This window comes from Pinus tabuliformis, chromosome J (genome assembly GCF_031772625.1).
Source record: "Pinus tabuliformis cultivar Carrire ecotype Pingquan chromosome J, CPIR1, whole genome shotgun sequence".
NCBI classification, from domain to species: domain Eukaryota; kingdom Viridiplantae; phylum Streptophyta; class Pinopsida; order Pinales; family Pinaceae; genus Pinus; species Pinus tabuliformis.
In genome coordinates, this window is record NC_142295.1 from 790,298,467 (window position 1) to 790,312,943 (window position 14,477).

Here is a 14,477-nt window from a genome sequence, read left to right on the forward strand (position 1 = left end):
TTTCTTCCCTTCTAACTGGTTCACTTCGGAAAGGAGTGTATCTAGTTCTTCTAGTTTAAAAAGGACTAAATATTTTATGCCCTAGTTCTTGCCCCTTTTGCACATCCTTTGGTTGTTCTCTTTGAGGAATGGCGTGGACCCCCTTTGAGTAGGGTTTGTTGTTTGTTGTTGTTGGTTTATTAAGGGAGTTTTTAAAAGTTTGATCCATGTTTTGGCTCAATGAGGACAAGAATATTTGTGATAATGAGGCCACTATTTTCTGAGTTTGTTGAATTTCTCAGTGAAAACAGCATGCAATAAATTGAGTTTGTGACCTGGCTTAGCTAACAATGGTTGGAAATCTCCTTAGTTGATTGATTTGGACTTTAGACTTCTTTAAAGAAAAATAGTATGTATCAGCTTCCTCCTTCAATGATACATCTCCATCACAAGTCAACAAGCCAATGGCTCATTCCTTTTTGTAGATTGCTTCTTTGTGGCTCTATACGCACAAGAGTGGGGCTAGTAGCTAACATGCCCTGCTAGTTAATGGTTATTGCGTGCCCAAGACTAATGGCGACCTCCAATAATGAGTCTCATCCCACACTACGCTTGAAACTCAGCGTATAAATGTGTTCTTCATTGTATTCTTCTAATTTTGCATGAGCAACAATTGTACCCAATGTGTTCTCTTGTTAGCTACTCCAATATCCTATGTCTTCAATCAATTTACAATTTGACGTTTAGCATTCCTGAGCATAACGTATCTATGGCTGAACATAATCTAAGGGGTGATTTGCCTCCCTCATTCACTTCAATACTGGTTTAAATATGGTTGGGCATTCCACACTGTCTCCTTACGCTCATGATTATGGATCTAACACCTAGATTGAAGCATAGTTCCGCTTAACTGCCTGTAGTAAATAGTTGTAGCCCCTCTGTGTGTGGATCCCACCTTGTGCCAACCCTCCACAGGCCATGACGTCACCTGTAGTTTATTTCTGGCCTCATGCAGGACCCCTAGCAATGGGTTACGATTTGTCTCTTCTTGTAATGGTCCCTCAGTTGTCTGTCTGTGTGTTCTCCACTTAAATGACCACCATGTTAAAGTCATTCCCCTCCCGGTGGCAACCACCACCGATTATCACTAAGCCGAACCTAGTGGACCATTCGAGTCACGTGAGTGCGTTTCTCAAGAAGCATGCAATTCAAACGATAATTCTACCGCCACAAATAACTCAGATAACTTTGATACACGCACAACATTCACACAGGGAGATTTAGATTCACCCACTGAAATCACCATTACAATCTGATCAGATATGGAGAGACGGAAACAACTTCTCCCGACCAAGCACCAGGAATCCTAACTCTCATTTGCTTGACACGACAATGATCAATCTCTCACAGAGTGTAAAAATTGGCTGCGATCAACCCGAGTTCAATGATGACCCCCGGCTGAAGGATGTCAATTCCACGTTGCACTCACATGATTGTGGACGGTGCCCTCCGGAAATAATGATCACGTGGATCTTGTCTGTCGCTTCACCCAACCGAGACCAGCTCGACGTGAAAGAACATGATCTGATCGGTCTTAGACAAATGTGGTTATGTGTTGACAATGTTTGACGTGGGCTCTGTTGGTGAATAATTCGATCAACAATGAATTCTACCCTGGGCAGTCCTGGCGTGAGACTCAATCTGGAAATTTAACTCGACTCTCAGCTATTAATCACTCCCAGTCGGCTTTAAACAAGCGCTGAGTCGTCCCCTCAATACATGTGGCCCTCCAATGAAGCGGCTACAGGGAGTCTGGCTTGGCGTTTTTCCTCTCTAAAATTACGGATCTAGCTCACAATTTTGTACATAATAAATTTGGCCTTTAATCAATATTCGCTCACGGACTTTAAAGAATTCGACCAACTTGTTGAATTTTCATTATGCTTGCAACAATTTATCAAGGAATTTATTACCAACTTAAATTAAAAAATTTGATCAGTTGCCCTTGCAAAATTATAAATTTAGATGCTCTAATTTGTCGAATGCCTTCAACAATTTGTCTAAGAATTTGTTGCTCATTTAATAAGAAAATTTGTTGAACCCTTTAATAAATTTTCATTCTATTGCTAGAACCATGTTTTTGAATTCTTTCGGCAAAACCCCCCAACAATAATCACTGCAATTGGAAACTGAAAAACCCACAGGCTGAACCAAGACCAATGCTCTGATACCATTGTAATGTCCCAAATGAGATATTTTTCTAAATTGCAGAAATGTATTCAACCCCAAAATTTCACCGTAAAAGCAACATTTTATTAATAGAAGATTACCATGTAAAATAAATCAAATAGAGCACTGCAACCCAATAAGCATAATGAAAAAAAAAATTCTCAGCTTTTATTATAATGGGTAAACTGGGGATACATGCACATACAATCAAAATAGCTGAGATGAAAAGCTGGCCTCCAAGATAATCTGTTGCACTGCTATGTTGGCCCTCCAAACTAAACTGAACTGCACTATTGAGCTCTCCTGTGAATTTTGGATGAATTCACCAAGGGGAGATGGGTACTCGCCCAATCTCACTGAATCACCCGAGGTTTCCGTCCTAGTGCTACCAATGAAGTAGAGAATCAGGTTCTCAACCTCTCATACAAGAAGCAATATCAAATCCAAGATGTCCTCTAATGGCCTTCTCCTCCTCTTTTATAAATCTGATGGACTCCTCTAGAACCTCCTATTTTATTATTATTTTAATCATGGAGCACTTTTCCCTCTTTTATTTCGATTAAAATATTCTTTTTAATGTGGGAAAAGGGTAAATTGGCCACCATGCCTCCTCAGGTCACTGAAAATCACGTCTAACTTTCTCGTCCTTCAAATCTTCTTGTTCCAGTTCCAACGAGCTATTACACTAAGGTGTTCTGCCAAGTATTCCTCCCGAAATGCCACCTTAAGCGTAATTAATTGAGTCAGGCCCATTAATAACTCTGTTTTTTGGAAGTTGTCAAAATGCAACGGAACGAAAGGCAAACTGTGTGGATGATGGAATATACCAAGCGAATGCCATCGGACCTCATAAAAACTCCTCAAAACCCCTCCAAAAGCCTCTGGGCTTGCCGAGGACACCAACCTGTACCTGTGACCTGTCTGCCCCCAACTCTGAAAGTCCATCCTATCCATGCCATAAGGAACATCAGAAAAAGGAACATTATAGATTCAAACCTTTGGAAAACCCACAAATTAGAGCAAATTTCCCAGCCTTTTCTTTGGTATGCACCAATGGAAAACTGCTGAAGGGAGCTCCCAAAATTCCCCAAAGTGCCTACCCAAAGTCATTGCAAATTTCTCCCTAAATCTCTCCTGATTTCCTCCAGCTCCTTTCCACGACAAATTCTCCTTAATCTGACCCCTGTGTAGGCCTTGCCAGTGACCCTCTGCACATGCCTAGAATGCACAATTATGCCCTCAAAATTCTTCCCCAAATCTGGCCTACAACTCCTACAATCCTCTAGCGAAATTCTAGGGGAGGATCTCCTCAAATTCCCAAAACTAGATCTGCCCTGTAGCTATCTCTCCCAATGAGTGCGAGTTTTTTTGCTGCACCCAATTTACTCACAAATGGGACAAATTTCCCCTGCAATTGTCTCCGAAACAGCTCTGCAATGATAGAGATGAACACCCCTAGAGTGGCACTCAAAGTCCACTGAATAAGGAGGTGAGATTCCCGCCCAGAAATCTCTATGCTAAGCAGCACCAGTTGACTTGCCTGAGCAGGACAAGCAAACTATGGTTCAGATCTGAAAATAGCCAAAAGTCCCAAAAATGGAGGTTTCCTCTCTAATTTATAATTTTTGCTTTTCCTCTTTCCTTGTGGGCACCACAATTCAACCCCTTCTCTCCTTCTTCCCTCCAAATCGAAATTCTCCAAGGGAGTTTGAATTCCCTCTTCAAGTGTCCCTCACATCCCACTATGTAAATAATTTTCCCTTTGTGTGCTAATGTTTGAAGCCTCCCTTCATAAAATTTAATTTAATTGCCTATTACCCAATTTCCTAAGTTTATGTCCAAAATTGTTCTCCACCCAGAACAGCGAAAATTGCAGAATTCACTGAGCCGATTTTTAATTAGAGAGAACATTACATTCCAACTACACCCAGGGAAGGCAAAACCAATATTTATGGACTTTGGAGTTATATTGGCACATCAAGTCTCTTATTGGTAAAACTCTATGGACATAAATGATGACAAAAGGGAACTATCTCTTCAGTTGGATGACACATAGGCTGAGCATAAGGAAATGTCCCTATAACACAGGGATACAGCCCTTTGGTTGGCTAGAATTGAGGCCATTCTGTCCAAAGGAAAAGGCCTTGCTTCTCCTGGTACCCCTGAAGCTCCTATAAATGTTTCCACCTCTACCTAAGTTGTGCTATGGTTTTCCTCTCTGATTGTGGTAGCTCTTCTTTGAGCTCTTTTATGTTTTCAGTTATTATAGCTTGTGGGCAGCACAACTGCAGTTTTTCTAGGATCAAAACTAGAGTTGCGGGGGAGCGCCCCCCCCGAACTCGCTCCCAATCCGCACTCCGGGCAGGAGCAGCTCGGGAGCGCACTCCCGATAAAAATATTTGCACTCCCTGCCAAAACAAGGAGCGAGTTCGGGAGCGTCACTCCTGGAGTGAAAATTAAAGCCCGGGAGCAATCAGGGAGCGATCGCTCCCGATCGCGCCCAAGCTTTTAATTTTCGCTCCGGGAGCGACACGCGTGCTGACGGGGGTAAAAAGTGCGAAAAAAATTTGCGAACACCAAAAATTTTTTAGTTTTATTTATTTTTTGTTTTATAAGGGCTTGGGGGGGCATTTTTTATTTCATTGTGACTTGAATGAGTTGAGGAGAGCTAAGGAGATTGTGCAAAGGAGCGAGGAGCGAGTGCCGAGGAGAAAGGAGCAAGCCTGCAAGGAGGTTAGTAACTTAGTAATTTAGTAGTTTAAACTTTAGTTACTTAGTAATTTAGTAATTTAGTTTAGTTTAGTTAGTAATTTAGTAAATGTATAACTTATTTAGTAAATGAATCATGAATCTAAATAAATTAAGTTAATAAATACTAAATACTAAATAGTAAAACTAAATACATTTTTAATTTTCTCAATCCCATTCCCATTAAATTTTGCAGATTCAAAAGCCTACAAATATCAAACATCATGAACCTGATTATATTTCTTGGCATTTTCTTCTTCTTGGTCCCTTTTCTGGTTATTATGGTGCTGGAGAGTAGGAAACAGAGGGGCCAAAATGAAGAGGGGGATGAAGAAGTTGGAGAAACTGGATTTTATGAAAACCCCGGTGAGGAGGAGCTGGAAGAGGGTGAACATGACTCTCAAAAAACTAAACAAGACCAAACCCCATTGTGGAAATATGTTAACAGGCCTGAAGCAGGGAAAGGGGGTGGAACCACTCAATTTCATTGCCCCCATTGCAACAATAATTACACAGGTTCATACACTTGTGCCAGAAAACACCTCTACGAGAAAAAGCCATGGGATGGAGATAAACAAATAGGAATCAAAACTTGTGCAACTGTGTCAACAGCAGATAGAGCCAAATACATAAGGGAAGAGGAGGAAGCCCAATACAAATCTAAAAAATCAAGGGGTTTCTTTGAACCAAGCTCACAATCACAAGCACAAAAAACTCCTTCAGCATCCTCCCAAGGCAGTGGATATGGAGGCATAGGGTCACCAGCTTTAAGGCGTAGAACCATATCAGATTTCCTTGATGAGGGGTGTAGGAATGATGTGGATTCAAAAGTTTACAGGTTTCTCTATGCATGTGGGATACCATTCAATGTTCTTCGCTCACCTTATTGGCACGAAATGGTTTTTGCCATAAATGATGCCCCTAAAGGATACAAGAGCCCTGGGTATGACAAGGCAAGAACCATTGGACTTGATCATGAAAAAGCAAAAATATCACATTCTTTGAATAGAATGACAAGTTCTTGGACTGACCATGGGGTGTCCATTATATCTGATGGATGGACAAATGTAAAAGGCAAGCCATTGATAAGTGTTCTTGCTGTGTCTGTTAGTGGTGCCATCTTTCTAAATGCATATGATTACTCAGAGAAGTTCAAGACCGACATCAACATTGTAGAAGCATTACTTGAAACAATTGACCGTATTGGGCCATACAATGTCATCCAAGTCATCACTAATAATGCTCCTAATTGTAAGGCAGCGGGAGCAATTATTGAGGATAAATACCCCAACATATTTTGGTCTGGGTGTTTGGTTCACACATTGAACCTTTTGATGCATGATGTTGTTAAGAACAAAAATGAACAATACAAATGGATTGGTGATTTGTACAAGAAAGGCAAACAAATGATAAAATTTATTACAAATCATAGCAATACCCATGGCCTTTTCCGCAATCACTCAAGATTGGAGTTGTTGAAAATTGCAAGGACTAGATTTGGTAGCTATTACCTCACCTTCAGGCGCCTTTTGAAGGTAATAGAGTCATTGGCTAGCATGGTATCAAGTCCACACTGGCAGGTATTAAAGGAAAGGGCTACAAATGCAGCTGACAGGCGAGGTTTTGAACTGGTGGAGGAGGCCGCTCTTGATGGTATGTTTTGGTCAAGTGTGAGGCAAGTATTGGATTTCACCAAGCCCATTTATCACATGATTCAGTTTGTAGATACAGATAAACCAGTGATTGGCGAGGTGTATGAGTAGATGGATACCATGTTGGGGCAAATAAAAGATATTGTTCATAACAAAGATCCCGACTTGTACAAACTGATTCACGATTGTGTGTGTGTATGGTGGAATAAACTTAATCTTCCACTACATTGCTTGGCGTATATCCTTATGCCAAAATACTACTCTACATCTTGGTTGGGCCAACCTGCACCAGGGGGTGGGATTAGGACCAAACCCCATTTAGATGCAGAGGTAACTAGAGGATATTTGGATGCATTAGAAAAGTTGATACCTGACAGGGAGGAATGTGCAGCTGTGCGCCTTGAAATAGGCAGATACTTCAATGGCACTGGTTTGTTTGGTACCTTCCATGCAATGGAAAATGGTGGGAAACATATGGCGGCCAAGGACTTTTGCCAAAATTGGCAAAAAAAGTTCTATCACAGGTTGTAAATACTTCTTCTGCAGAGAGGTGTTGGAGCACCTACAGCTTCATACATAATGTGAAAAGAAATAGACTCAATGAAAACCGAGCAGAAAGCTTGGTTTATGTGCACTACAACTTGAGGTTGTTGAGTCATTACTGTGATCGGGCTTATGAGGATCCAACATATAAAATTTGGGACAACCACCCAGAGGATGACAATTTGGAGGATGGCACTATACATCTTGAAGAATTGGAAGAGGAACTTATAAGGGATGAAGATGAAGCAGCTGCAGCAGCCATGCCACCTCCACCATCCAGTAGCAGTGCTCGAGTTCCGAGTCTTGTCCCTTTGCTGTCGCCACCTCCATCTACACCCTCACATGGAGGACATGTGCCTTCTAGTTCTGGTCGTCGGTCTGTGCAGGAGACTCCTAGAAGACCACCACAACCTGCTCATACAGGAGACTCTCATGGCAAGGGCCACATGTAGATTTACAGTTTACTTGTCTTTTCTAGTTTCTATTAGTTTTCATAACTGTTGAGTCTTGAGTCCTTGACTCTTGACTCTTTCATATCATAATGATATTTTTTGTAAACAATATATGACTGTAACAATGAAAGTTTGAAGTTTGAAGTTGGCAATTATAACTCATTGGTAATGATTGTGAATTATGAATATGATGCTTCGTGAAAGACTAAAGTTGTTTCATTTCATTTCATTATTCATAATTCATTTTATAACGTTTCATTTCATGTTAACAGTTAGAACTTAGAAATATCTAAGATATTATTTCTTGTAATGGTTAAACATAGCTTACAAGTACAACTTTGGTGATCAATGATGATAAATGTTATATATTGAATTTTCAATTTTGAAAGCTTGAAGTTGAAACTTTAAGATTGAATTTGATGAATCATGATTCACGAGACTCAATATGTTGCAGTTGTAATATGTATGTTACTAACTTGTGGACATGGTTGATGAAGATTATAACTTCTAGATGATTGATGTGATATGGTTCAATGATCAATCTATGTTTTTTATATCTAATTCATCATTCTACATGTTTTTGTTGACATATATGTATCAAAATATATAAAATGTATATATTTTTAAAAAATCGCTCTGGGATTCGCTCCCAAACCGGGAGCTTCTGAAAATGTCGCTCCCACTCCTGCTCCCCGCTTTAGCTCCCGCTCCCAAGTAACACTGATCAAAACTATGTATTACAATAGCAAATCAACAACTGAGCTATGGTCATTGCAAGTCTTTTGTTGCCTTTTGGACAAAGATATTGTTTTTCCATTGTTGGTCTTGTTTCCCTAGTAGCAAACTGTGGTGGAAAAAACTCTAATATAAATGTATATGATGTAATACCTCTTGATTTATCAATAAAATTTAAAACTTACCAATGGAGAAAAATAATAATAATAATAATGATAACACATTATTATTAGTCATAATAACTAAATGTAGTAAATTTAGAAACCATAAACCTATTAAAAATACTTCATTACAATAGATTTAACTAACTACATTTCTTAACTTTCTTACTTGATATTTATTGAAAGTAAAACATTTAAATTTATTAAATTTTTTTATTTTTTCTGTAGGGCATTGGCTTGCCTCCAAAGACACTTTCCATGCAACAAAGGAAATCCAAAAAGTAAGTGTATTTCTTGATATTTTTTTAATACTTGCTGTTCAAACTTCAAATTACTAATGTATAGTTGTATCTTCTTTTGTACTTCAATATAAAACATTATTTATTTGTGATATAACTTAAATCAACATCATCTCCTTGTTGATTTCATACTTTTTAATAGGAGTCCCATAATTGTCAATCATATTAAAAGGTCAAAATTAAGGGGGCCAAGTACACGAAAACATTATTATTTGTGTTAAACCAACACTATTTCCTTGTTGATTTAATACTTTTTAATTGTCAATCATATTAAAATGTCAAAATTAACGAACCCAAGTGTATACATAATTCCTGAAAATAGATCTTTGATATTATCTAAAAACTATATATTAAAATGTTTGAAGTTACATGATTTTGTACACAATGAATAAGCTAGTTTGTGTAACTTGAAAACCAGTCCTTAATATATTTTTTTTTTCAATTTACTAATAAACTAATTTGTACCAATCTAGATTCATCTTAACTCTAGATCTCTCAGCACCGAGAGGAATCAAATCTCTTTTTACTCTAAAAGAGGTTTGCATCTCAAGAGATTTCATACCTCTTGGCGCTTGGTAGATCCAGAGTTAAAATGGATCTAGGCTACTTTAATTTCCCCCTTTAAATAGGCTATATTCCACATGAATACCATGGGTCAACACCATGAAGTTATTTTTATTTTAACATTATTTTTATTTTATTTTGATCAAGTAAAAATGTTTTCGCGTAGAAACATTTTTATTTTTATTCTTATTTTATTTTTACAGGGTTATTTTTATTTTGTTATTTTTACTTTAATTTTATTTTGACCAAGTTTATATATATATATATATATATATATATATATATATATATATATTGTCCAGAGTGAAACCGGTAACAAGAACCATACAATCATAGCTGCCACCCGCAATCACATCATGCTGCTACCTAGAAAGCCTCTGGGTCCGACATAATAGCCCGCAAATCATACCGGACAAGGTAAGACAGAGTTGCCCCTAATGGGCTCACCTACTGTGATGTTCGCACTTAGCAATTTTGCTAAGTAAACACATTTTTGCACAATTTTGGTATTTTGACATGTTGGACTTAGGAAAAGTGGGTTAGGAGGACCCCACTTTGCAATTTCGATTAAGGGAGGCCCAAACATAGGAAGAAAGGAGGCAAATCAAAATATTAGTGGGATGTGGAGGCCACTCCAAGAGGGAATACACACCCCTTGGAGAAATTCACATTTGTGGAGAGAGAGGGAAGAAAGGGGGACGAATTATGGGGCCCACATGGAGAGGGGAGGAGCCCAAGGATAAATAGAAGGAGAATGCATCATTTTGGGACTTTTGCTAAATTGAGATTTGAACTTCTTGTACGCTTGAGTTGCTCAGCCAAGTCTACTCGTGTTGTTGAGCACAAGAGGTTTCCGTGGGGAGATCTCAGCTCCATCTTTGGTGGACTTTGAGTGCCACCCTAGGGGAGTCACTTGCCACATTTTAGAGTTGGTCTAGGAGGTATTTCCGGGATATTCGAGGAGCACGCACTTGTGGGAGAAATTGCTCCCGGCCATATCATCTTTTGGGTCTTCCAAGGAGCTATTGTCTTGGTATTTGCCATAGGTTTGGAGTGTTTTGCAGGGTTGGAGTTGAGGGAGCTTGGAGCAGTATTTATCTATTTTTTGGTAGGGTGTAGAGGGTCTTTGGCTTGACCTGCACAAGGGGTGAGTGACTGGGTAATTTGTGGAGAGGAATTGTTGGGTATTGGGGGCTTGGTCGAGGAGATTTTTCAGTTGGATTGTTGTGGAGTTTCCGAGAGTTTGGGAGTTTGAGGGTGTTCACTCCTATAGTGTGCATTTCTGGCTGAAGGTGGGAGTGCGCATTTTTGAGGGCTTCTAGGTCAGCCGGAACTAGCCCAATTCCTTGTTGGGTTTTGTTGAGATGGTGGAGTAGAGCCTGTGGTTAATTTCTTGGAATTTTTGGAGCAGCCTGGAGGGATGAATCAACAGATCTTTCCTAGAAGCAACAACAAACTTTTTGGGTGGATGCAGAGCGAGTAGGAAAGTGATTTCCGACACTTGGGCACTTCCATTTCTCACCTAGGATCTTGTCTTGATTGTTGTAGCAAGCCCAAGTGCACATATTCCATATATATTTGTACTCCTCTTGGTTCAGTAATAAAATGGCTCATCATTGGCCCAGTGTTTGGAGTAAATTGTTGTTGTTAATGGATAGACTGAATTTTGTGTTGAATGTTGTAGTTTTGCTTGATTATCATTGTTATCTCCTAGTAGGAATATTACAGTGGTATTAGAGCACCAGCCTTGGCACAACCGTGGGAGAAATCTTCTATGACCCCAAAAGACAAGAAAAACATTATCTACAGGAGGCATAGGTACAAAAGTAGAGAAAGGGAGTTGGAGATCACGCCTAATTCTGAGGCCCCAGAGCAGGAATAAGAGAAGGCAAGCATGGTGGAACCAGTTAGCAAAGAAGAGGCAACTTTCAATAGCCTTTTGAAGGATTTGAATGATTTGGCCAAGGGACAGAAAGAAATGTTGGAGGAGATTAAGCAGCAGAATTGGGACAAGAGCGTCCATTGGGAGTTCATAGTAGGGGAAAGTTCCGGTGCATCCCATTAATTCAACCATCATTCTCCCATGACCCACCCTCACGCTTTCTATGGGCCAACTATGTTGATTTGGGGTAGCATTGGATATGCTCTAGCCATGAAAATTGGTGGAGAGGCTAAAGCACATGAAATCTCCAAGACCCAGAAATGGTTTGGACAGATTGTACCAAGTTTGGGACATATTAAAATAATTAATATTTTTAATGGAGTTTCTAAGTCTAAACTTAGGAAAAATAAAATATTAATAGGTATTAATATAAAACTCAGTTAGAAGGTTCCAAAAGTCATGATCAAGCCAAATCTAATCTTAGCCGTTGATTAGCGATTTAATCTCGGTCGTTGAAGGACCGACAAGAAAAGTATATGTAGAGGCTTGAGGGTCAGTTGGAGAATACACCAAAGTGATTAGTCTTTCATTTTGCCAAAGCGAGGTTGCTAAGTAAAGTTGAATTAGTGATCAACAGCGATGGACAGTGAGTACGAGGCAAAGAGGCAGAGACAATACTGAGAGACCAGCACAGAAGCAGAGAGAGCGAGAGCAGCAACCAGTTAAGGCCACGTAGAGCCCAGCAGAGACAACGTAGAGGCCAGAGGGACTGCGTCATCCACGCAGAGTTTGTTGGAGTGACGCAGAGGGTTCCAAAGGCTACGCAGTGCCTTCAAAGGACTGACATAGAGGGTCCTAGGGCTGACACAATTCAGCAGGAGGGCCAGCACTGAGCTTCAGTTGTGCCAGAGAGGGTTTCATGGGACAGGTTTTCTGAATACCTGTTTCCGAATATAGAGGTATTGCTGTCGTGTATTTTTCTCTGTCGGGTGAGTCGGTTAGGCACCCAATTGTACTTAAAAAGACTGCATAATAATATAACCCTTTGAATAACTAAACTGGTTTTCCCGCCTTGGGTTTTTCCGAGGACATTTGTCCAAAAATAACGGTGTCACTTGTGTGCTTGTTTTCCTTCAGTTGATGATCTGTAGATGTTGAGGCTGTACTTGTGTTTATTTTCAATATTTATATGGTTAAATAACTTGTTAAGTAATTAAACAAGTAGATGAAATAAACCAGATAGTGCAGGAAGAATTTCTAACGGGTTAGAATTAGAAATTCCAACATGGTATCAGGGCATGGTTGCAGATCACAGGAGAGCTGAAGGCATTAGCTGAGTAGAGCATTTGCAATAGAATTAGCTGTCCCGAGTGACAGTAGTTGATCCTTGCAAAAGCGACAAAGGAAGGGTTGACACAAAGGGACTGCGTCATCAGTTTGGGCCAGAGAGAGGCCAGCGCAGAGGCTGAGGAGGGCAGAGAGAGGCTCACGCAGAGGCCAAGAGGGCTGACGCAGTTGGCTGAGGGAGTTGTTTTGCTGGTGCCGGGATTGCGCAAAGCCAAGAGGCTCAATCCTTCAGTTGCTAGGGCGAAGGAAGATGTGGGAAGTTTGCGAGAGCGAAGCTGGTGGGGTACTGTGGTTAGAACATTACCTAACAGGGCAAGACCAAGGTAGAGGGAGTTGCTGCCGAAGCAGATTTCTAACCAAGGAATCTAGACCAGTGTTGCAGTTGCACAGACGATCAGAGAGGAGCAACTTGACAGTTGGCAGAAAAATTTCCAGGAGGGAAATCGGGACTCAAAGGGAGTCCAGAAGAGAACTTCTAGACGGGAAGTAGAGAGACTCAGTAGGAATCAAACCGAGAACTTCCAGGAGGGAAGTAGAGAAACTCGGAGGAGTTGATAGAGAAGAGCAAAGAGATGGCAGTGAATGGGCTGAGAAAATAGGACAGGCTGGACGGAGCATCCAACTTTGTGGTCTGGAAGGCCAGGATCTTGTCCATTCTAGACAGACATCATATCAAGGGCTTCGCCTTGAGAGTGATGGCTATCCCAATTAACTTAGTAGCTAATGAAAGGTACAAGGAGGCAATGGCTAAGGCAAAGTGTATCATCCTTGATGGGGTCAAGGATCATGTGGTCCCACATATTGCCGAGAAGGAAACGGCAAAAGAGATGTGGGACACTTTGAAGACATTGTACCAGCATACTTCCGTGCAGAGGAAGATGCTCCTGGAGAATCAGCTAAGGTCATACCAGATGTAGAAGGGAGAGCAGATAGATGTCTTCCTCGGTCGGTTGAAGGAGATCTGTGACCAACTGACTTCCATAGGGGCCACGCCGGATCAGGAGTTGATGGTAAGGACCGCACTCAACGCAGTCTCTAAGGATTGGGAGACATTTGTCCAGAGCATACTAGGCAGGACGAGTCTTCTGGATTGGGAAGAACTGTGGGCGACTCTTCGTCAAGAAGAGATCAGATGGCTAACCAAGGCGGGAAGTAGCGGCAAAGGGGTCAGGATCAAGAAGGAAGAGGAAGAGGATGCGGCTCTAGCATCTACGGGAAAGCAGGAGAAGAGGAAGAAGAAGGACCTCTCCAAGGTCAAGTGCTTCCATTGTGGGGAACTGGGTCACTATGCGAATCAATGTCTGAGGAAGAAGAGTAAGGGAGAGGCTTCTGATTCGAAGGCAGCGCTAGTGAGGGCGGGAAAAGAAGTTGAGGAGGATGACGATTGTGCCATGACTATTGAGTGCTCATGTGCCACTTGAGAAGAAGTGGGGACACATCGAGCTGTAGTCAGGAGGACTACAGGCGATGAAGGGCAGGATCCTTGAGGTACCCAACCTCTTGGATTAGACTTTGCTATAGGAGCCCCAAAGAGGAGTAGCAAGACTGGTGGATGTAGGTAGAGACGGATGCGGATGGAGCGACAGAGAGTACTACAGTGCAGGAGTCCCCAGGCAGCACAAGGCTAGCAGGCTGCAACAATGCGAGAAGCACAGGAGTGTTGCACCAGTGTAGGATGGCACAGAGAGGTGTGCAACGGTGCGAGATGCAGGGAGTTGTTGCAGCAGCACAGAGGTCAGTAGAGGGAGTACTTCTTAGCGGCAGAGAGGGTTTCAACATCGGGAGTGTTTCTAACTTGACAGGGATGTCAGAAGTTGCATGGATCAGTTACTTGCTTCTCAGTAACTGAGTTGCAGTGCAGTAGTATGCAGTAGCACGATGCAACA

The 14,477-nt window shown here is 41.1% G+C and overlaps 1 protein-coding gene across 2 annotated transcripts in view; it reads left to right on the top strand.

The window, feature by feature from the left end:
- LOC149229088 (putative LRR receptor-like serine/threonine-protein kinase At1g56140) overlaps positions 1-14,477 on the top strand; it is a 531,024-nt gene that overhangs the window by 416,555 nt on the left and 99,992 nt on the right. For both annotated transcript variants that reach the window (XM_089378459.1, XM_089378458.1), the window contains one exon: positions 8,728-8,780. In XM_089378459.1, the coding sequence (XP_089234585.1) occupies positions 8,728-8,780 (53 nt within the window). The remainder of the gene's footprint in view (positions 1-8,727; positions 8,781-14,477) is intronic.